This window comes from Coffea arabica, chromosome 11c, assembly GCF_036785885.1.
Source record: "Coffea arabica cultivar ET-39 chromosome 11c, Coffea Arabica ET-39 HiFi, whole genome shotgun sequence".
Classification (NCBI taxonomy): domain Eukaryota; kingdom Viridiplantae; phylum Streptophyta; class Magnoliopsida; order Gentianales; family Rubiaceae; genus Coffea; species Coffea arabica.
Window position 1 is genome coordinate 5,907,764 of NC_092330.1, and position 22,128 is coordinate 5,929,891.

Here is a 22,128-nt window from a genome sequence, read left to right on the forward strand (position 1 = left end):
GCTTTGTTTCTAGTCATTACTATCGCGACTTATATCAAAAGTTGCAAAACTTGACTCAAGGGAATAGAAGAGTTGAGGACTATTACAAGAAGATAGAAATCTATATGCTTTGAGTTGACATTGTAGAAGATAGGGAGGCTACAATAGAAAGGTTTTTGAGTGGATTACGACCAAAAAATACGGACCAAGTTGAGATGCATCACTACGTTGAAATTGGTGATATGTTGGAAAAAGCAATCAAGGCCAAGAGGAGGTTAAAGAGGAGGGGCAATTGAGATCAGCTCCTAGTCCTTCACTATCTTATTCACGCACACCACAAGATAGGTGTGATGAAAGGGCTACAACCAGACATATACCCTTCTCGAACCAAGACCTACTTTGTCAAAAGGGGAAGCAAAACCGATCGCTAAGCCTTCTAATGAGACACCGAAACCGAGACAAATTGATACTAAGTGTTGGAGATGCCAAGGGCTTGGACACATTGCGAGTCAATGTCTTAATCAAAGGGCAATGCTTGTACTTCCAAGTGGAGAAATTGTGATAGGCGATGAAGAAGAATATAAAGACATGCCATTACTAGTTGAGGAAGGAGATGATTCACAAGAAATGATTAGTTTAGGCTTGGTTACAAGGAGAACTTTGGCTGTACATGTTAAAGACTGATATGCGCGGGGTATGCATACAACAATAAAGTTCAATCCATAGTCAAGTTCTAAATTTATAATCTCCTAAATTACGCCACATGTAATTTTTCACAAGTATACGGGTTGGGCGAGTATAAGGTAATTAGGGTCAAACCTACAAGAAAGACGAACAATTACCGGAACTACTAAAGCTTCTCTATTATTTACATTACCAACAAATTAAAATCAACAAATCTAAACTACTAATGGGAAGAAAATACAAATAAAAGCTCCCCGGGTAATGGAATCCCTATCTACTCATACTAGTGCAACTTCTTGACTAATTGAGTACTAAAATTTCGGTTAAATAATGGTGTAATTTCCTAGTGTACGTGATATCCACTTTTGTCGATGTACCAACTATACCTATAGTTAATCCATACCTACTTTCGTATTTATGAAATCAACTATAAGTTCATTTACTTCTATGAAATTACTACAAAACAAGCCATAACGGTGCACCTCTACTTTCGTGAGTGTACTCCCTAAATTTAACACTTTCATGAACTAGCGTCAAATTCTAATTTTCACTGCAAATCTAACACCTTGAGATTATCACAATTAGTCGCCAGTTAATCATGATTTTGAGAACAAAAGTGCTAAATAACTCAATCAAGATAATACCCAAAATAATCAAGAAATCAACACATAGCAATCATAGATAGTTCAACCAAATATCCAAGGTATAAACTTCAAAACAACATCAACAACATAGTATCCAAACTAGTAGATGCACTAAACATGGAGTTAAAGGAAAGAGGATAACCCTTGTCACTACAGCCTCCACCGTGCCCCTTCTTCATCCCAATCTTCCTCCTTGCTCAGCTTTTACAAGAATAGATACATGATACAAATCCTAAACTAGTCCTACAAACTAAGAGAAATGGAAAAGGCTATAAGTGTGGTGGGTTTCTGTGTTGCCTCAAATGGCAAGACACAACCCTTTTTGTTTCTTTATTTTGCTCCAAAGCTCTCTCCCTCTCTAAAACTAACTGGAAACTAAAGGCTTCCAAAAGCTCCTTCTAAGACAAAAAGCTCCTCTATTTATAATCTTCAAGATTTCTTGAATCTTCCACAAGAAGCTTGGCTTGGTCTTGAGGAGTCAAGATTGTGAAATGTAATGACACAAAATTGACAAAAGTTGATGTCTTAGACCCAAAAAGTTGCTGCCAAAACATCATAGATGCTGCAAGAAAGAAAGATGAAAAGATATTTGCAAGTTGTGCAAGTTGCACAAATTGCAGATTTCTCAAGTATACGACGCGGTATCTAAATCGAATTTCACTATCCGGCGCCGTATACTGTTAAACACTCTTTTTCGAAAAATCTTTTAACGAGTATTTGGTATGATTATCTGACTTCACGCCCTCAATATGACGTTGTATACTGCTCAACACCTTTTTTGTTGCAAGACCTTCTAGCAGGTATCCGGTTTGATATTTGATTCGAAATTCACTGTCCAACCCCATATACTCTCATCTAATCTGATGATGACTTTTTGTAAACGGCCCCGTATTGTCCTTGCTCCTTCATCCCTACCAAAATATGATAAACATTAATAACTAAAAAGGACGAATTCACTAGTCTTCTCAACATTATTCAAAGGCATCAAATATTATCAAAATGGTCACTCACATTACCTTAGGAGCTCAGAATTAACTATAAATAAATTAAAATATGCATAAATTATTAGGTAAAATGGACACTTGTCAAAGATGATGTTACTTAAAGGGAGAACATATTCTATACTCGTTGTCACATTAAAGGCAAAGTGTGTAGTTTAGTCACTGATCTGGGTAGCTGTGCGAATGTTGCAAGTGTGTTGATGGTTGAAACATTGGGCTTGGAGGCTCATGAGTATCCTAAGCCTTATGGTTAACAATTGTGATGACATTCATATGTCACATTAGGTACTTGTTCCCTTTAGAGTTGGTAGATATGAGGATGAAATTCTTTGTGATATTATACCTATGCAAGCTAGTCATCTTTTACTTGGTAGACCTTAGGAGTTTGATAAGAATGCAAGTCATGAGGGTGGTCGAACCAATAAGTATAGTTTTGTGCACAATGATAGAAAAATCAGCCTTGTACTTCTATCAATTAAGTAAGTGTATGAGGATCAAGTAAAATTGCAAAGAGAGTATGATGTGAACACTAAGAAAAGAAAAAGAGAGAGAACCAAGAGAAAATCAGCAAAGGGATCCAAGAAAATGAGGGGAAAAAGGCTAATAATGGTTTGAATCTTGAGGTAAAAACCGAGAGAAAACAAATTCTGATTGCCAAACCCAAAGATATGAGAGAGAGTTTTTGTCATCGCCGAACCCTACTTGTGCTTCTAAGCGAGGAGGTTTTGGTTCCTACTAATGACACTAAATCTTCTTTGCCAAGTTCTATAGTGTCTCTTTTGCAGGAATTTGGAGATGTATTTCTTGAAGAAGTGCCTAGTGGTTTACCACCAATTAGAAGAATCAAGTATAGAATCGACTTAATTCCTGGAGTGCCATTACCCAATCAACCAGCTTATAGAAACAATCCTGAGGAAACGAAGGAACTTCAAAGGGAAGTTGAGGACCTACTTGCAAATGGTTGGGCGAGAGAGAGTTTAAGTTTGTGTGCTGTGCCAGTTATACTCATCCTCAAGAAGGATGGAACGTGGAGGATATGTACTAGTTGCAGAGCCATCAATTCAATTACAATAAAGTATCATCACCCTATTCTTCATTTAGATGATATGTTAGATGAGTTGCATGGTGCTGTCATCTTTTCAAAAATTGATCTTAAAAGTGGATATCATCAAAATCATATTAAAGAGGGTGATGAATGGAAAACAACTTTTAAGACTAATTATGGCTTGTATGAGTGGTTGATTATGCCTTTTGGGTTAACTAATGCACCTAATACTTTTATGATATTGATGAATCATGTGTTGCATGCCTACTTAGGGAAATTTGTAGTCATTTATTTTGATGTTATACTCATATACAACAAGAGTCTAGAAGAGCACCTTGACCATCTAATACTTGTGCTTGAAGTACTTCGAAAGGAATAATTTTATGCCAACCTTAAAAGGTGCACTTTTTGTACTAATGAACTTGTGTTCTTAGGTTTTGTTGTTAGTTCGCAAGGAATTCAAGTAGAAGATAGTAAGATTAAAGCAATTCGTGAGTGGCTGGTTCCAAGGACTATTGGTGAAGTTCGTAGCTTCCAGGGACTTGCGAGTTTCTATAGACTACTTGTGAGAGATCCTATAGCAAAATTGCTGCCCCATTGACAGCAATCATTAAAAAGAATGAGAAATTCGTTTGGGGAGGAGATGAACAAAGAGCTTTCGATTCACTTAAAGAACACCTCACACATGCACCTATTTTGTCATTACCTGATTTTACTAAAATATTTAAAATTGAATATGACGCTTCAGGTATTGGAATTGGAGCAGTATTGATGCAAGGTGGTCGTCTAGTCATTGGCTTTAGTGAGAAGCTAAGTGGTGTTTCTTTTAACTATTGCACATATGACAAAGAATTGTATGCTCTAGTTCGTGCGCTAGAGACATGGTAGCATTACTTGTAGCCCAAAGAGTTTGTGATTCACACCGACCATGAATCTTTGAAGTGCCTTAGGTCTCAACATAAATTGAGCAAACGGCATGTGAGGTGAATCTCATTCATTGAAACTTTTCCTTATATTATCAAATATAAATTTGGTGAGACTAACGTAGTGGCCAATGAATTATCTAGAAGGTATGCCTTACTTACCTCTCTCAATGCTAAGTTACTAGGATTTGAAATGATTAATGATTTATGCGCGACTGACATGAATTTTAAAGATGTTTATGCTTTGTGTAAGGAAGTTGGACACCAGGGGCAGAGCTAAGACCCCACAGTAAGTGGGGTCAATTTTAGTACAGTAAAATTTATTTTTAAAAAAATAAAAAACTACTAACATTATATATAGGTTATAACTATACCTTACGAGTACTCTTTTTTTTAAAAAAAAAATGTTGCAAAATCAATTCATTATCAATTTTGTTAAATGCATTTTTTCAATGTAAGTAATTGAATCTCTTGAATTTTTTTAAAATAATCTATGAATGGCCATCAACTTGATCTTCTACAGGTTTCTTTTACAAAATTTATCTTTACCCTGTTATAAATAAAAATCATAATAACTTAATTTCGTATTATAAATAAAAAGTTTACCATCCACTTGAATAATTCTTGTTTTTGAAGACTTTGAAGTTTGGAAAAAAAATGATTTGAAGAATTGGTTTTCTCACTCCACTCAAGAAAGTTCACCCCTTGTGTTTGAAAATATTAGATGATTTTGTTCTTGAACTAACTTCCATAGATAATTTGAAATAAATTCAAAATTATTGTGATGGTAAGAATTATGAATTTTCAAATTTTTGAGATCAATGTATATAGGAAAGAGAATTTGATAAAATATAGTGGGGTCAAATAAGATGCAACTTTAAAATTTTTCAAATTTCCCAAGCCTAAGAACTAAGTTTTCAAAGTTAAGTGCAGTCAATTGACCCCACTTGCTTGTACGTGGCTCTGCCACTGCTGGACACGGCAAATACTATGTGTCAGATGGTTACCTGTTTTACATCAATAAACTTTATATTCCTAGTGGTTTCATTTGAGATTTGCTAGTAAAGGAATCTCACCGTGGTGGATTAATGGGCCATTTTGGAGTGACTAAAACACTTGATATTTTGCAAGAACACTTCTTTTGGTCACACATGAAGAAGGATGTTGAGAGGGAGGTAGCGAGATGCTTGCAATGCCAGAAACCTAAGTCTAAGGTTAACCCATATGGTCTCTATACACCTTTACCTATTCCTAGTAAACCTTGGGTAAATTTATCTATGGATTTTATACTTGATTTGCCTAGAACTCATAGAAATCATGATTCTATATTTGTGGTAGTTGATAGATTTTCTAAAATGTCTCATTTTATTGCATGCCACAAAATTGATGATGCTGCACATGTTGCGGACTGGTTCTTTAAAAGGATACTTATATAACATGGCATACCTCTTATGATTGTGTCTAATAGAGATGTTTAACTTTTTAGCTACTTTTGGAAGATACTTTCGTCTAAGTTAGGAACTAAATTGTTGTTTTCAACTACTAGTCATCCTTAAACTGATGGTCAAACTGAGGTTATTAATCGAACTATTTCTACCATGTTACGAGCTTTAATTAAGAAGAATTTAAAAACATGGGAAGATTGTTTACCTCATATTGAATTTGCTTACAATCGTTCTATACATTCTACTACGCAGTTTTCGCCTTTGAGATTGTTTATGATTTTAACCTGTTAACCCCTATGGACCTAATGCCTTTACTTTTGAATGAACGTGTTAGTCTAGATGGTGCGAAATTTGCATAAAAAAATGCGCTTAAATATTGAAAAGTAGACAGAGCAGTTTGCTAAGCAAGCAAAAAAGGTAGATGAAAAGTGGTATTTGAACCTGGTGACTGGGTGTGGCTTCATATGCATACAGAACATTTCCCAGTGCAACGAAGGAATAAACTCCTTCCATGTGGAGATGGACCATTTCAAGTTCTTAAGCGAGTCAATGACAATGCTTATGAGATCGACCTTCCAGGTGAGTATGGAGTTAGTACAACTTTTAACGTTGTTGATTTGAGTCCGTTTGATGTAGGTGATGATCGCGATTTAAGGACAAATTCTTCTCAAGAGGAGGGGACTGATGTAGTCATAGATGCTGTCCAAGTGAAGGCCTTGGGTTCATTGATGGAGCCAAGGGGGGACTGAGGGGAGCCATGGCCCACCCCTAAGTTTTGAAATTTTTAATTCATAGTATGTAAATATATGTATAAGACAAAGTTGGCCCCCCCTAATTTTTTACAATTTTAGTTTATATTATGAGAGTTTATATATGTGTGTGTGTGCGTGTGTATGAATTAGCCACCTTTGATTTAATTTTTTCTTCAAAAAAATTTATTTATTTATTTATTGTGCTAATTATTTAACATGCAAAAAATTAAACATATAATTTCATGATCCATAGTAAATTGACCCAATTTGATATATTATAATAAAAGACTCAATTCATAATTATGAATGGGCTAAAATAAAAATAATTACTTCATTGGTCCATATACAAATATACAACTTAGCCTAATTGATAAAACAAATTTAAAATTAGTGATCCATCCTCTTGTTGACCCATATACAAATATACAAATAATTATTTGAAGGCTTGGTAAAGACAAGAAATTGAGTCATCTATCATGTTGTTGACAGATTGATTATATTTGTTTTCACTCTTCATGTATCAACTACAACTATAGAACAGACATTTTCAATTATAAATATAATCAAAACAAAACTGCAAAACAAGATAAGAGATAATTTCTTGAATGATTGTCTAACAATATAGATCAAAAAAGGAAGTTGTTCAAAAATTTAGCACTGATTCAATTATAGATTAATGTAGTTATATGAAATAATGTAAAGCTCAATTTACTTTCAAGAAAAGAGGTTGAAATTTCAAGGTGTGCGAACATAACTTTTATCTTTTTTTAATTGAAAATAGTTATATTTATACTGCATAGTTATATTTTTGTTTTTGCACAAGTGACGTATTGGATCATCTTCTCATAATGTATAATTTGGATAGTTTGTAATATTATAAGATATTTAATCAAAGATTATCTCTTGTTCTAATTTTTGTTATGACTATGCTGCATATTTATGAAATAGACATACCTTTATAATTAAATTTAATATTTGATATTTTAAGATGTCATATATTTAAATCGATGAAAATTATTTTGAATATAACATATTAAGATAATTTTGTTCAAAAAAATTTTGGCCCCCCTCCCAAGGAAAAAATCCGAGCTTCGTTCTATAGTCTATAGAATGGACATTTTCAATTATGAAGATAATCAAAACAAAACTCCAAAACAAGATAAAAGATAATTTCTTGAATGATTGTCTAACAATGCACATAAAAAAAGGAAGTTGTTCGAAAATTTACCATTGATTCAATTATAGATGAATTTAGTTCTATAAAAGAACGTAAAGCTCAATTTACGTTTAATAAAAGAGGATGAAATTTCAAGACATGTTAACATAATTTTTATCTCTTTTTAATTGAAAATAGTTATATTTATATTGCATAGTTATATTTTTGTTTTTGCACAAGTGACATATTGGAGCATCTTCTCATAATGTGCAACTTAGGTGGTTTATGATGTTATAAGATATTTAATCAAAGGTTATTTCTTGTCTTAATTTTAGTTATGACTATGCTACATATTTATGAAATAGACATATCTTTATAATTAAAGTTAATATTTGATATTTTAAGATGCCATATATTTAAATAAATGAAAATTATTTTGAACATAACATATTAAAATAATTTTATTCGAAAAATTTTGTCCCCCGCCCCCCCCCCCCCCCAAAGAAAAAATCTTGGCTCCGTCACTGCTTGGGTTCACATGGTTCGTTGAGTTTCAATGGTGGTTCGCGTGCCATTCAAGTGCCACTTGGTCCAATGACTCAAGCACGGGCTAAGAGGTTGCAAGCTGGACTACAAGCTTTTGTTCAATCTGTGCAAGAGCAAGCCGGGAGTTCTACTATAGAAGGACTTGATCAACAAATCAAGTTCGTGAACATGTTGCAAGCGCTAGAGGAATGACTTCTTCATTAGTTCTAGTGTTAGTCTTATTGCTGTAATTAGTTTAGTTACTTGTCATTTAACTAGTTAGGAGGTAGCGCCTGGCTCATGTTGAGCTTAGTATTTAGTCGATTAGTCAGTTACTTTAGTGGCTATTTTGTTTAAGCTTTCCTAATTCTAGTAGGATTAATGTTCGGCTAGCTTAGGGTTTTGAATGAGCCGAATTAGCTTCCAATTCCTAGTAGGATTTGCGTCGCTTGTAAGCCTATTTAAAGGCCACGGATTTCAGTAATAAAGATTAGACAAATTTCCAGCAAACACTAGAGAGAAATTCCCTTGGCTCCTTGAAGCAACCTTTGAATACTTTAGAGTAAGTTTTAGGTATTCGAATTAGACTTATCAAAGGTATTCGAATTAGAGTTATCAAATAAGAATCGCACTTGTTAGTAACGCCTTTCTAACTACGTCCTAAGTGTCCTTTCATCACTTATTATGAGTAAGAATCATTCTTGAGTCACAATCAAGGGGTTTAAAGGGTTTAAGGATTCTGCACCTTTCAAACTTGGAACAATCGTCTAGATTTTGGAACCTGTGGACTATGAGACTTCCTTCAAGCGGTTGGGTTCGTATTAACTTTGACTTTATTTGTTTAGAAAATCTAAAAATTATAAAAGACAAAATGAAATTGTAAATTAAAATAGTATTAAAAAAATTAAATAATGCAACAGTCCATTCATGCATCTAGTCCCATAAATATCCTTAAAAGTGATTTTTTTTTTTGTACCACCATAGGAGTTATTGGGGGAAATATATATAAAAAGAAAGGGCCATCAAAGTTGTTAGTGTAATCAATTAACATATATTTGTTGCAACACAAACTGTAATTTTGATCATTATTTTTGTTTTCAATTTTCAAATAAAGGAGTTCTACTCCAATTGAAAACAAATAGGCTTTAACACTTCACCAAAAATTCTCATGACAATGGGTTTATAAATTTTAGCATATATTCTTTTTCAATGAAACGTTAAATATTTTTTTTTATATGTAAATGTGGTATCAAACATCGATCAGGCGCTTAGATAAATGACGACCACTGGTTTTGATTGCCAGAGATGATTTTCTCATAATTGCATACTTTCATTGGAATGTACACGTCATGGTAGGTTCATACTCGCATCCTGTTCATTATTTCGTCACAACACATGCATCCTTGTGTGCATTGACTGTAGACAGTCGCTACTCTTTAAGAAAAATATACACTTCATAAGAACAAATCTGAAAGTACTAAAGGGTGGTTGTTTCACAGATTCAAATCGGAAATGAAAATGAAATCATAGATAGTTTTGGAATTAAACTTTTCATTCTAATATCTAGTTTGGTTCACACATTGAAATTAGCATCATTTCAATTCCTGATGCTTGGTTTGATAAGTATTTCAGAATTAAATGCAATTAAATTTTAAATTTATCCCTGATATAATAATTCTTATAAAATAAACGACTTAAAGGCATAGAAGACATTAATGCCTTTGAATACCGAGAATTAAAGGCATATAAGATTGATCCCTGCAATCTTAGACTCTTTTCATCTATATTTGTAATAATTCTCTTGATAGATTGAACATCCTGTAATGTATGAACTAAACCTCGACGAATACCCTTCTTTTCGTCTAAGACACTCTTGACCACAGTTTTTTTTTTCTTGACCACAGTTTCTTTTTTTCTTTTACCACTGTTTCAAGAGAACTTTTCCCCACTGCCTGCGGTAGGAATCTAGACAAAGTGCAAATGAGGTCTTTCTTGGAGATCTTTCTCGTGGAGATCTTGTTGAACAATTTTGCCCACTGAAAATATTTGTCCACTATTAATCCATTTAGATCTACTTTAAATCTTTTTTTTAAGAGATTTTGAATAAGATATGAAGACTATATGATGAAGAAGAAGAGATAGAAAAACTGATGAAGAAGAAAAACAAAGGGAACGGCATGTGATAGAGAGAAAGAGAGGGTAGAGGAGTTTTGCATGTGATGGGTAGGTCTGTCATTAATGTTGTGAGGAAATCAGTTGAGGGTTTTGTCCAAAACCTCCCAATTTGTTCTCGAATGAGAGAAGTCCGATTTTTTAGAAATGATTCCAAAAACTGCATTTCAATAGGTTTAACCCAAGCAACAAATAAAGGATTTATTCCATTCTGTGATTCCCAAACCCTTTAACCAAGCGGCCCCTAAGTTCAACCATTCTCAGAACTCAGAAGACAATAAGTAGCACTTCAATCCAGTCATAATCATCATAAAACCATACAGGATCAATTTCAAACATAACTCCAAAGATATGAATTACATTCGGCTACTAGCTGTAAAAATCTATTATCAGAGTTGAGTTGCCTATTCAGCTAGCTATCAGGTCATATTCATCACAGAATCATACTGGAGCAATTTCAGATGTAACTCCAAGCATAAGAATTGTAATCTGCTGCTAGCTATAAATAATTGAAATCACCTTCGTGAGAACTCCTTGAGGTCAGCCAAAATCCTTTACTGACAGCTTCCAAAAATCTTTCATTTTATTCATTTTTAGGTCCACCGCGGCCTTTCTAGACAGCACCTGAAACAAATATTGGCATGTCAGTTAAGCAATGCAAAGTCTTAAATTGTCTAGGACACCAAATATTTCAATGACCAGTCAGCCAACTGCAGACATTTGAACTTACATTATCCCGGAAAGAGAAAGAGAGAGGGATGGGAAGTAATTCCAGTCTATAAAAAAGAGAACATAGAACAACTGATGTTCTTTAGCTTGAATTTCTAACTGGAATTATTAATACTTAGTTGTGAATTTCTTAGGCAATTTACATTAGCATTTTTGTTTGACACAAATTGCAGGCCAAATAGCACTTGTGTTGACATGCAAAGCAGTACCACTAAACTTAACAATGAAACCACCGTATGTATATATATTCCATTTCGGTTAAAAAACGAGCTTCCAGCATAGTTTTTGCTGGTGTGAACACTATGTTGATGAATTTGTGATAATAATTGGAACCCCCATGGAGAATGTTGAGAAAAATGCATCATGTGCAGAATTCTTAGCTGCTACAACCATTCAAAATTATTTCTCGAAATAGAGCTAATTTGGCCCAAAACAAGAAAAAAATTAATCAATCTACCAGATTCTTTAGGGTCTTTAGGGAAGCTGACCTACTATGGACATTCAAATGGTATTTTCTCCCTGGCATATCAGTGGAAAACTATTTCAACGGCATCAAAATTTTGAAAGTTTGCATACTAGCAATTTTCCTTCTCCATTTCCATCAGGAATAAATGACATAAACATAGAGTAGTGAACATCTACCAGAAGAAATCTAGACTACATACACAACCCCAAAACTAAAACCTGTAAAATGACCAATTTAAGAGTAGAATTCCACTGTTCACAATGGTTGCCAAAAGTTCCTCAGAAAGTTAGAGAGCTTGCAATGAATGGGTAATAGGAGAAGTACATGATGCTTCATAATAAAGGAAGATACAAGGAAAATAGGAAAGATTAAAGTCACTTACTGCAAAAAGGATATCAGCCAATAGCTTGACCACAATTATGAAGATGATATGAGATCCCAATGTGAACGATTTATGAGGACCTTCCACTGCTCAATTCCCATTTCAAGTTGTTCTTCATTAGAGTCTTCTAAGTGACTCTCAGCAGAATGTCTGAGAAATAGCAGACAATCACAACGAACCTCCTCAAGCTGCCTGCAAATTTGCAAGACTAGCCATCCAAGATTGGGCAGCTCATCACTGTATGCACTCCAATGGGCAAGGTTTGAGGAGTCAAGTTTCAAGAATGAGTTTAATGAACTCCCCTTCTTTCACGTCCCACCTTTTCCCGGCAAAGGCTCTCTACAAGGTAGTTTGAGAACCCAAGGTTGGGTAATCTCCCAATCTCTGAAACATAATCCCATGATAGGTAGGAGTTTGATAGTGTTAACTTTCTGAGACTTGAGGGGAATCCAAATAATGAAGAAATCTGCCACAATAGTTACTTTAAGTGACTCAAAGCTCTGACAGAAAATCTAATACTGGAAAGCGATTGTGATCCTAACAATCAGCGTGTTCTTCTGTGAAAACATGCATCTAAGTTTACGGAGTTTGGGTAACCTTCTCATCATCCTTTCTGTAACTTCAACAGAACAGAGAAATGGAGAGGAAAGACGGACCAGATTATCTAATTGAGAGGAAATTTCTGTAGTGATGTCTTGCAAGATGAAGGTAGCATAATTAGTTACGTGCATATGTCTCAACTTGCCATACTCCAAGTAGTATCTGGCTGTGTAACATCACCTCTTAATCCCTTCAACAGCAAGGTCTCAAGATCCTGAGATTGGCTCTTGATGCTGGAATAGTCTACATCCCCACAAAGAGCTAAACGCCTTAAATGAACCAAGGATTCTATGCAACTAGGGAAAGCCCATAGCGAGTGACTTGGCAAGGAATGTTTATAAAAAGCTCACTCCCTTGTGCAAAGAATCAACTCGAGTCACCAAGTGCATATCCAATTGATGTATTTGTTTACTATATCCATAAGGACACCTACCTTTGCATTGACATGCTCCATCATTCAGAAAAACTTGACCAGATTCCTCAGCCATTTTTGCTGTCATCTCCTCCTCCTTGATATGACAGACATAGCCATTGCTGAAATTTCGATCAAAAGCAGTTAACATCATTTTCCTATTGCACATTCTTTGTTGCACCAATAAGAAATCTGATCAGGTATGTGATCCCTTCAAGATTTTTCTCTTAGAAATGAGAAACTTAACAATTTACACCACCAAGTTAGGGGATGACTTTGAAACCTTCACATTAGGAAATGCCTCGACAATATCTCAGAACTTAGGCTTAAACTTCTTCTGCAGATGAAAACAGCATACTAATCATTTCACCTTGGGCTATTTTAATTCTTCATTCATATTATCAGCCAAGGCCATATAACTGATGTGCTATGAGGACATCTAAGATTCCAAAGTCAATAAAACTCTAAACTCTTGGGTATGTTGAGCATAAGCAAAGGATTTCAGTGAGCTTAACCTATAAATAAGTACAAGAAACTGTCCACTGACAGGTATAAGCAATTTTCCTTTTCCATAGCAAAGATTCCGCATTTCCTTTCTTGAACTATATGCTTCTTTGTTTTGTGGCCTGAAGAGGGTAATCTTTTTTTACAACTTAGAAACTGCATAGCGCAAGGAATTATCCTTTCTTTCATCAATCCCAGCTTTCTCACAAGAACCAATATCAGGATCATTTTTGGCCTCTGTAACTACAGATTCAATATCAAAGGAGACCCCAATCTCAACTGTTTTTCATCAGCATCAGCATTAGCAACAGCTCAATTAAATGTGTATGTCAGAAACGATTTGACAAGCCTTATGTCAAGTGTGAGGATCTCATATTGATGAACCCTCTTGGACAGGATAAAAACAAGTGGGATAACTAATTTCTTCAGCTACACCCGACCCTCAGATTTCTTTCTTTCTTTGTTTGCTCAATGAAAGTAATGTGTTCTGTGGGCTGAGAAAACTGGAAAGAGGAATGGATGACATGTTGGCTGCAGACCACTGTTCCAAAATAAATAGAAAAAACAAGGAATATCAGATTATCAGGCCTTAATTAGACGTGCATTATCCAGAAAATGATTAGACAGCTTTTTGGCCAAATATGTACGATCCACAGAAGCAAGAAGGCAGGGGCAAGTCAACCATTGATTAATGAAGTCAAAAACAATTTAATACGTTTAAAGGTCCTTATTTTTTTGGCTAAATGAAGGAAACAGAAGACTTTTCAACAAAAGCCAGGTTCCTTGAAATTTATATAGGGTTATCAATTTACTAGAGAATTCTTTATATCAATAGTGAATATGGAGACAACAATCTGATTCTTAATAGAGAGTTAGGTGTCATGGACTAGTTCTGGTATTGGATTGCCGATTGTTTTTTACCTATTTAAGACCTCAAAATTTTGCATTATAACTACTAGTTTAAGAAATTACAAGACAAAATAAATACATTCTAAACTGTTAAATAGCTTTCTCAAGAGAAAATCTGTTGTCCTCAAAGTTGATGGAAAACTAATATATCGATAAGGAAATGCAAATATTGAGACAATGGCAGAGAAATTCTCGGACCACAGACAAAGGGTTATTTTGGAAATGCCTTGTCAGTAAGTTTATACAAACCAAAGGATGATCCCTAAAAGCAATAATTCAGAACTCCAAATCCCAGGAAAACCGATCTTACCTGGTACTAATAAGCTGCATAAGTACAAGAACATTAATGACAAGTCCACTGACTAAAGAGTAGATGTGCTGAAACATTGAAGACAGAATTATGGAAAAGTGGTTGATATCTTGCTTGAGAGATTTTATACTTCTGGCCAAAGTTTAATGTCCACATTCTTTTATATCCATGGTCAAGTTTCCACCCTTGCCTGTTCTCGGATGGAAAGGTGGTCCTTGAATCCCGATTTCTGGATGAGTCAGGAATCAGCCTTGGAAAACCAAAGCAGTGCAAACTTATTTTGCATTGAGCATCGTTCAGCACAAAGGACTTCTCATATTTCACTCCCTAACAAGCTAATGGATACAAAGAAACATGGCCCTTTCCTACTGCCAGAGCATATCTTCAGAAACAGTTCACTAACATGTTCACTACGGCAGACAGCTGATCTAAAAGTGAACCTTCAATGCAGGGGTAAAAACAGTCTAAATGAACTCACCACAAGACAACTTTTTGCTGTTTTTGTAGCCAATCTCTAGTGATTGCAAATGTTACAGACCACTACTAAGATTCTATTCAAAAAGCAAATTTAAATTTGTTAAATTGGAGAGATTGTCAGGTGTTCTCCATATTTCACAATATGACTGATAACTAATGACTATCATTAGAGCCCAAAGCAAGCTATATGAATTAGAAAAAACATATTTGAAATCATCAAATAGATCAACAAGTCACTAGTATCCAAATATTTGTTGATTCTGCAAGCTCAGTACAAAAGTTAACAGATCCAACCTCTTAATGATAATGGTTAACAGCACATAATTTTGTAACTGGAATTTGTTGAAACATCAATTCAAGTTACATACATCAGGAAATTGAATGTGTAAAAGATGGCTACCTCGTTCTTCAGTATTAGAGCCAGTTTATCAGAAATAGACAAATTAGTAACAATGAATCAAAATAATAATGAACATGTTACCAGATACCTTTCTATTTCAGACAATTGAATCGATCTGGTGTCTGACTACCTCTGTCTGTGACTGATTATACTTAGAACAGCATGCCAAGTTATTGCTGATTAAAATTTGGGAAAAAGTATGGGATATGAGTTTCTGTTTTCCAACAGACCTGGTCATTGAAATTTTGCAGCCACAGACAGCCAAATTTGGGATTATCTCCAGAGAATATTAGACATATGCTAAGCAACCTCCAGACATCTTGTTGACTGAGTAGAACAATTGTAGATCTGACCAAGTTGGGGATGCAACCGGTTCAAGAATTAACTCCATTCGGATCACAAATGTTTCCGAATTTTTTCCTAATCAACTATGCCTTCTCTGCAGCCTTTTGCAACATAAAATTTGCCAGCATAACTAAGAGAAATTTAAGTTCTTCAGCCAGCCAACTTTTAGATAATTAAACACCTGGTCAAACTTTGGGAAACTAAACAAGATGAAGTGATGAAAAGATCACACTGACAAAACATTAAAACTGCATAGCAAGCAAGACAACATGTTCAGGACTATTGTGAGGTAGAAAATTGAAAATTGACAGTTGACATTTGAATAGTCACTTCTTTACAAACTTCTCAATCTTGTTCTTAGCTTTGCAAAACGGATGTGCATTCTAAACTAACCTTCTCAGTTGACTTAGCAGCAGCTATTAGAGCTAATGAGGAGGTCATATTCCAGGAGAGGCACATCAGCTGAATATTCGACAAGCTCCATCTGTCTCTTTAATTCCATAAGACATTGGTAGATCTCATCACACTGAGGATGTGACTTATCTTTGACCATGAACTCCCAAACATCACCTTTGACTTCTATTGAACTGCAGCCAGGTGTCTTGTCAACACCTCTTTCTTTCATCATCTTCCTAACCTCCCTGGACTTATGCCACATATTTGCTTCGATGTACATGCTTGCAAGCAGGACATAGATTCCACTATCTTGAGGATCCAGTTCTAGAAGCTTCATAGCAGCTTTCTCCCCCATTTCGACATTTTTATTAATTCGACATGCAAAAAATAATGCTCCCCACACCACAGCATCGGCTTCCATTGGCATGCTCTTAATAAGCTCTTCAGCCTCTTCCAGTAGACCAGCCCTACCCAAAAGGTCGACCATGCAAGAGTAGTGTTTAAGTTTGGGAGGAATGTTGAACTTGGAGCTCATCTGTGCAAAAATCTTGCGACCTTCTTCAACCAAACCTCCATGACAACAAGCTGACAAGACACCCAGAAAAGTAACTTCATCTGGGACCAGTCCAATTTGAATCATCTCAAAGAAGTGGGATAAAGCGTCACTGGAATCCCCATGATAAGCCAAACCACATATTATAGCTGTCCAAGTTAATGAGTTTCTTGCTGGCATCTCTTTAAAAATCTGAAGTGCCTTACTGATGTTGCCACATTTTGCATACATATCTATCAAAGCAGTCCCCAAAGCAACATTTATAGAGATGTTATTCCTTTCAATATACTGATGAAGCCAAATTCCAACATCAAGCGCCCCGATCTGTGTGCAAGCAGATAAACAACTAACCATGGTCACCTGATCAGGCATAACATTCATGGCTTGCATTTCACTAAACAAAGCCAATGCCTCCTTACAATGTTTGATTTGGACGTAACCACTAATCAAAGCATTCCAAGGAACAACATCCTTCTCAGGCATCTCATCGAAAAGCTTTCTAGCAATGTCCAAAAGCCCCAACTTTGCATAGCCCACAACCATGGTCGTCCAACTAACCACGGTCTTCTTCTCCATCCTATCAAACAAAGCCTTTGCTTCATCAAGTTCCCCACACTTCACATACATGTCCATAAGAGCATTACCTAGAGGCACGGTCAAATTCAGCCCATACTCCTCAATGCGCTGATGAAATTCTCTCCCAAGCACTAAGTCCTCCAACTGCCCGCACGACAAAACCAATCCAATCATAGTAACCTCGTCTGGCTTGACTCCCTCCGTCTCCATTTCCCTAAAAATCCTCAAAGCATTGAGTGCTTTCCCGCTCTTGACATACCCATTAATCAAAGAATTCCAAGAAACCAAGTCCCTCACGCAATTTTCATTGAACACCATACGTGCAATGTCCAACTCCCCAAAAGACGCCAAGAAATGAATTAAAGCATTATGCACATAAATGTTTCTCTCATAACCCAATTTAATAACATGAACAAGAATCTCAAAACCCAAATAAAAGAATGATAATCTAGTACATGTCTTAAACAATAAAGGAAAAGTATATTTATCAGGCCTTAAACCACTATTACTCCAAGCACACAACATTTGCTTGTATAAAATAAAAGCTTCAATCGGGTTCTCACCGTCAGAAAAAGCTCTAATAGAAACATTATAAGAAAATGCATTTGGGTTTCGCAAACTGCATAACAACGTTTTGCAGTAAGAAAGATCAGCCATTTCTGAGAGAGCACAGAATGCAATCAAACGACTCGACGCCAGCCCATCTGAGATGAGGCCAGTGATGATCATTTGGGATTGGATTTGCTTGAGTTGAGAAATGGACTTGCATTTATTTTCAAGGAGTGAAAGAATCGGGTTTGAGAGGACAAAAGAATGGTTGGTGTTCCAGTTGTCCTTGGCCTTGTCTGGGTTGTCTTTGTAGTGGGGCAAATTGGAGCGAGCGGAAAGTGTTTGAGAAAATGACGCAAAGGGATGATTTCTTGAGAAGAGTAGTTTGGAAGGAAGTTTCTTCAGACGGGTGGTGATGACCATTGATCAAGTGAGCAAATGCATTGGAACTTTGGCGGGAGAGAAGTTTGATTAATTAAGAGATGACCAAAGTTAACGCGTTAAAGCGCTAACCCGATGGTTTGGTATCATTTGCACCTTCGCGCTAAATCCTAGGCTTGGTAGACCCTGTCTTCAAAAATCAATAGTCCAAATTGTGCGACACGATCTACCGAAATAGCGTAGTACAATTTGAGTCGTTGAATTTTTTAATGGGAAAATCGTTCAAAACATCTCTCATATTTTATAAAATGACTTTTTTCATCTCTTACTTTTAAAAATATAATTTTATGTCCCTTATATATTCACATCGATCAAATTTAGTCCCTAACTAGGTTTTCGATCATTTTTTGGCCGGAATCCATCACGTGCAAGGCACGTGATCATTTTTGAAGGATAAATTTATCAAATTATATTTTACATAATCTGATCTATAGTCCTCCATATTTTATAAAACAAATTTTTTCGCCCGTCACATTTTATAAAATGATTTTTTCATCCCTCACATTTCACAAAATGAATTTCTCCACCCCTCACATTTCAAAAAATGAATATTTTCATCCCTCACTAATTATGTATGTGAGGGAAAACCTAAAAAAAAAAATGTGTGTGAATACATTTTGTTTAAACACATGTATATGTCTATTTGATTTTGCTTAATAATACAAATAGCATAAATATATGTATGTGTCTATTTGATTTCACTTAACAATACGAATACCATATATTATACGTGATCATTTGATTTTATCTGGTATTAGTTAGTAAATAATCTTGCATTCATTGTCAAGTTGGCCAATAAAGTTATTTTCGGTCAAAATATAGTAAAAATATGCAAATTAAGGTTCTATTGTTAAATATTAGTCATAATCATACAAAAAGAGAAGATGGCCCACAAGTTGGGCCCAATTACATACATGTGTTTATGCTATTATTATTAAGCAAAATCAAATAGACATATACATGTGTTTAAAAAAATGTATTCACACACATAACTAATGAGAAATGAAAATTTCATTTTTTGAAATGTGAGGGATGGAGAAATTCATTTTGTGAAATGTGAGGGATGAAAAAAATTATTTTATAAAATGTGAGGGATGAAAAAATTTATTTTATAAAATGTGGAGGACTATAGATCAGATTATATAAAATATAGTTTGACAAATTTACCCTTAAAAAATGATCACGTGCTGATGCGGTTGAGCCCGAGGCCCAAAGTGTACAAGTAGACCCTGTGAAGGTGCCCCAAGACCCAGTGACACGAGCACGAGCTAAGAGATTCAAGGAGTCCCTCCAACGCCCCCGAAGCTTATGATCTATAGTTAGTTGGGCTAGCTTTCGGTCAAGTGAAGGCCCAAGGGGCTGGCCGAACTTTCCTTGTTATTTTTCCAGTCTATTAGGTCTTAGTCACGGCTATAAGTAGCCTGAAGTCGCATGTTACATGCAGTTTTTGAGAGTATTGAATAAAATTTCCAGAATTTCGTCCATTCCTTGTGGCAAATTCCCTTAGCTTGTGAAAGCTAAGTTGAACATCCTAGAGCTGATCTTAGGCTGTTCGTGACTTATCAATCAAGCACACATACTTGATTGTGGCGTCCTCTACCGTTAAATCTGTTCTTGAGTGATCCAAGTTCGGGTTCAACTCCATCAAATCTTCATCGTGTTCCTCTAGATCCGAAATAGCTTCCGTCTATCGCATCAGCTGGCATCAGAGCTGGTTAGAGGTATCACGAATATCCCTTGTCAATCGGTATCTTGGAAGGAAAACATCTAGTCACCGTATTATAAGTGACCAACTAGTATTTATAGGAGTACAAACCTAACAAACTATTTACAAGAATACCCTTACTAATTTATTATCTACAAGGATACTTATATTCTCTTAACACTCCCCCTCAAGTTGGAGCATATATATTATAAGCACCCAACTTGTTACAAATGTATTTCACCCTAGAACCCCCTAAACTCTTGGTAAACACATCAGCCAATTGATCTACAGACGGTACATGAGATGTCTTGATGACCCCGTCAAGCAATTTCTCTCGAATGAAATGACAATCAACTTCAATATGTTTTGTCCTTTCATGAAACACTGGATTAGACGCAATATGAACAGCCGCTTGATTATCACACACTAAATTCATAGGCTGTTTATGCTCAAACCCAAGTTCCAGTAACATGCTCTTCAACCAAACCAACTCACACACAGTGTGAGCCATAGCGCGGTATTCAGATTCTGCACTTGATCTGGATACAACTGTTTGCTTCTTATTCTTCCACGACACTAAATTCCACCAACAAACACACAATATCCTGTAGTCGATCTTCGATCTGAGGCAGAACCAGCCCAATCTGCATCACTATATCCTTCAATATCAGTGTGTCCATGATTTTGATATAGCAACCCTTTTCCAGGAGCACTCTTAAGATACCTGAGAATCCGTATAACAGCATCCCAATGACTAGTACGAGGGGTATCAAGAAATTGACTCACAACACTCACTGCAAACGAAATGTCAGGTCTCGTTACAGTGAGATAATTTAATTTACCCACAAGTCTTCGATATTGCTTAGGATCATCAAGTAATGCGCCTTGGTCTCCTGCTAATTTCACATTGGGATCCATAGGAGTATCCACAGGTCGGCAACCTAACATCCCAACTTCACTCAACATATCGAGTACATATTTTCTTTGACATAAATAAATCCCATATTTAGACCGAGCTACCTCAATACCCAGAAAATACTGTAGATGACCTAAATCCTTTGTCTGAAAGTTTGCCTACAGATTGGATTTAAGTTTCTGGATCCCCACAACATCATCACCTGTAATCACAATGTCATCCACATAAACAACTAATAAAATTTTACCAGCATTAGAATGCCGATAAAATACAGAGTGATCTACTCCACATCTTGTCAGACCGAACTCCATGACAACACTACTAAACCGGCCAAACCAAGCCCTCGGAGACTGTTTCAATCCATATAATGATTTTTTCAAACGACAAACCAACCGCGAATTCTCCCCCTGAACAACAAATCCAGGAGGTTGTTCCATATATACCTCTTCTTCCAAATCGCCATGCAGAAATGCATTTTTCACATCCAATTGATGCAATGGCCAATTATAAGTTGCTGCCAAAGAGATAAGAAAACGAACAGATGTAATCTTTGCAACAGGAGAAAATGTTTCTAAGTAGTCTACTCCATACACTTGAGTAAATCCTCTAGCTACCAGACGAGCCTTCAATCTATCAATAGAACCATTAGGCTGCACTTTTATAGTGTACACCCATTTACAACTAACAACAGGCTTACCTGAAGGATGAGGGACAAGATCCCAAGTACCATTTTGTTCCAAAGCAGACATCTCTTCTTGCATAGCTAATCTCCAACCAGGATGATTAAGAGTATAGGTAATAGACTTAGGAATGGAAATAGAATCAAGGGAAGCAACAAAAGAAGAATATGACATAGAGAGACGAGAATAAGAAACAAAATTAGAAATAGGATGGGAAGTACAATGTCTCTTACCTTTGCGTAAAGCAATAGGAAGATCTAACTCAGAAGAGGGCGTCATACCTGGATTTGAAGATTGAGAGTTAATTGGTGAAGTATGTGGCATATCAGGAACTTTCTCAACCATGGAACGACGAGAGTAAACTTGAAGATGAGGACGAGATAATCGAGCTATGGAATCTGGGGGACTAGATAACTCAGGTAATAAAGGGGAAGGGACTGGTAAAACAGGAG

General features: G+C 35.8%; 1 protein-coding gene across 3 annotated transcripts; it reads right to left on the reverse strand.

Moving 5' to 3' along the window:
* Positions 1-10,608: 10,608 nt before the first annotated feature.
* LOC113715594 (pentatricopeptide repeat-containing protein At2g22410, mitochondrial) lies at positions 10,609-18,531 on the reverse strand. Of its 3 annotated transcripts, none has more exons than XM_027239835.2 (3): positions 16,254-18,531; positions 11,904-13,960; positions 10,609-10,950 (listed from the first exon to the last, which is right to left on the reverse strand). In XM_027239835.2, exon 1 carries the CDS (start codon positions 18,355-18,357, stop codon positions 16,267-16,269), a length of 2,091 nt encoding a protein of 696 aa, XP_027095636.1. In that variant the 5' UTR covers positions 18,358-18,531; the 3' UTR covers positions 10,609-10,950; positions 11,904-13,960; positions 16,254-16,266. The 3 variants fall into 3 exon arrangements, with proteins under 3 accessions (XP_027095636.1, XP_027095634.1, XP_027095633.1); XM_027239833.2 differs by having other exon boundaries at positions 15,746-18,530; XM_027239832.2 differs by having other exon boundaries at positions 15,604-18,530.
* Positions 18,532-22,128: the final 3,597 nt, after the last annotated feature.

What these genes read in the sequence shown, in the direction of transcription:
- LOC113715594 (XM_027239835.2), bottom strand. Translation starts at nt 18,357, where the DNA reads ATGGTCATCACCACCCGTCTGAAGAAACTTCCTTCCAAACTACTCTTC.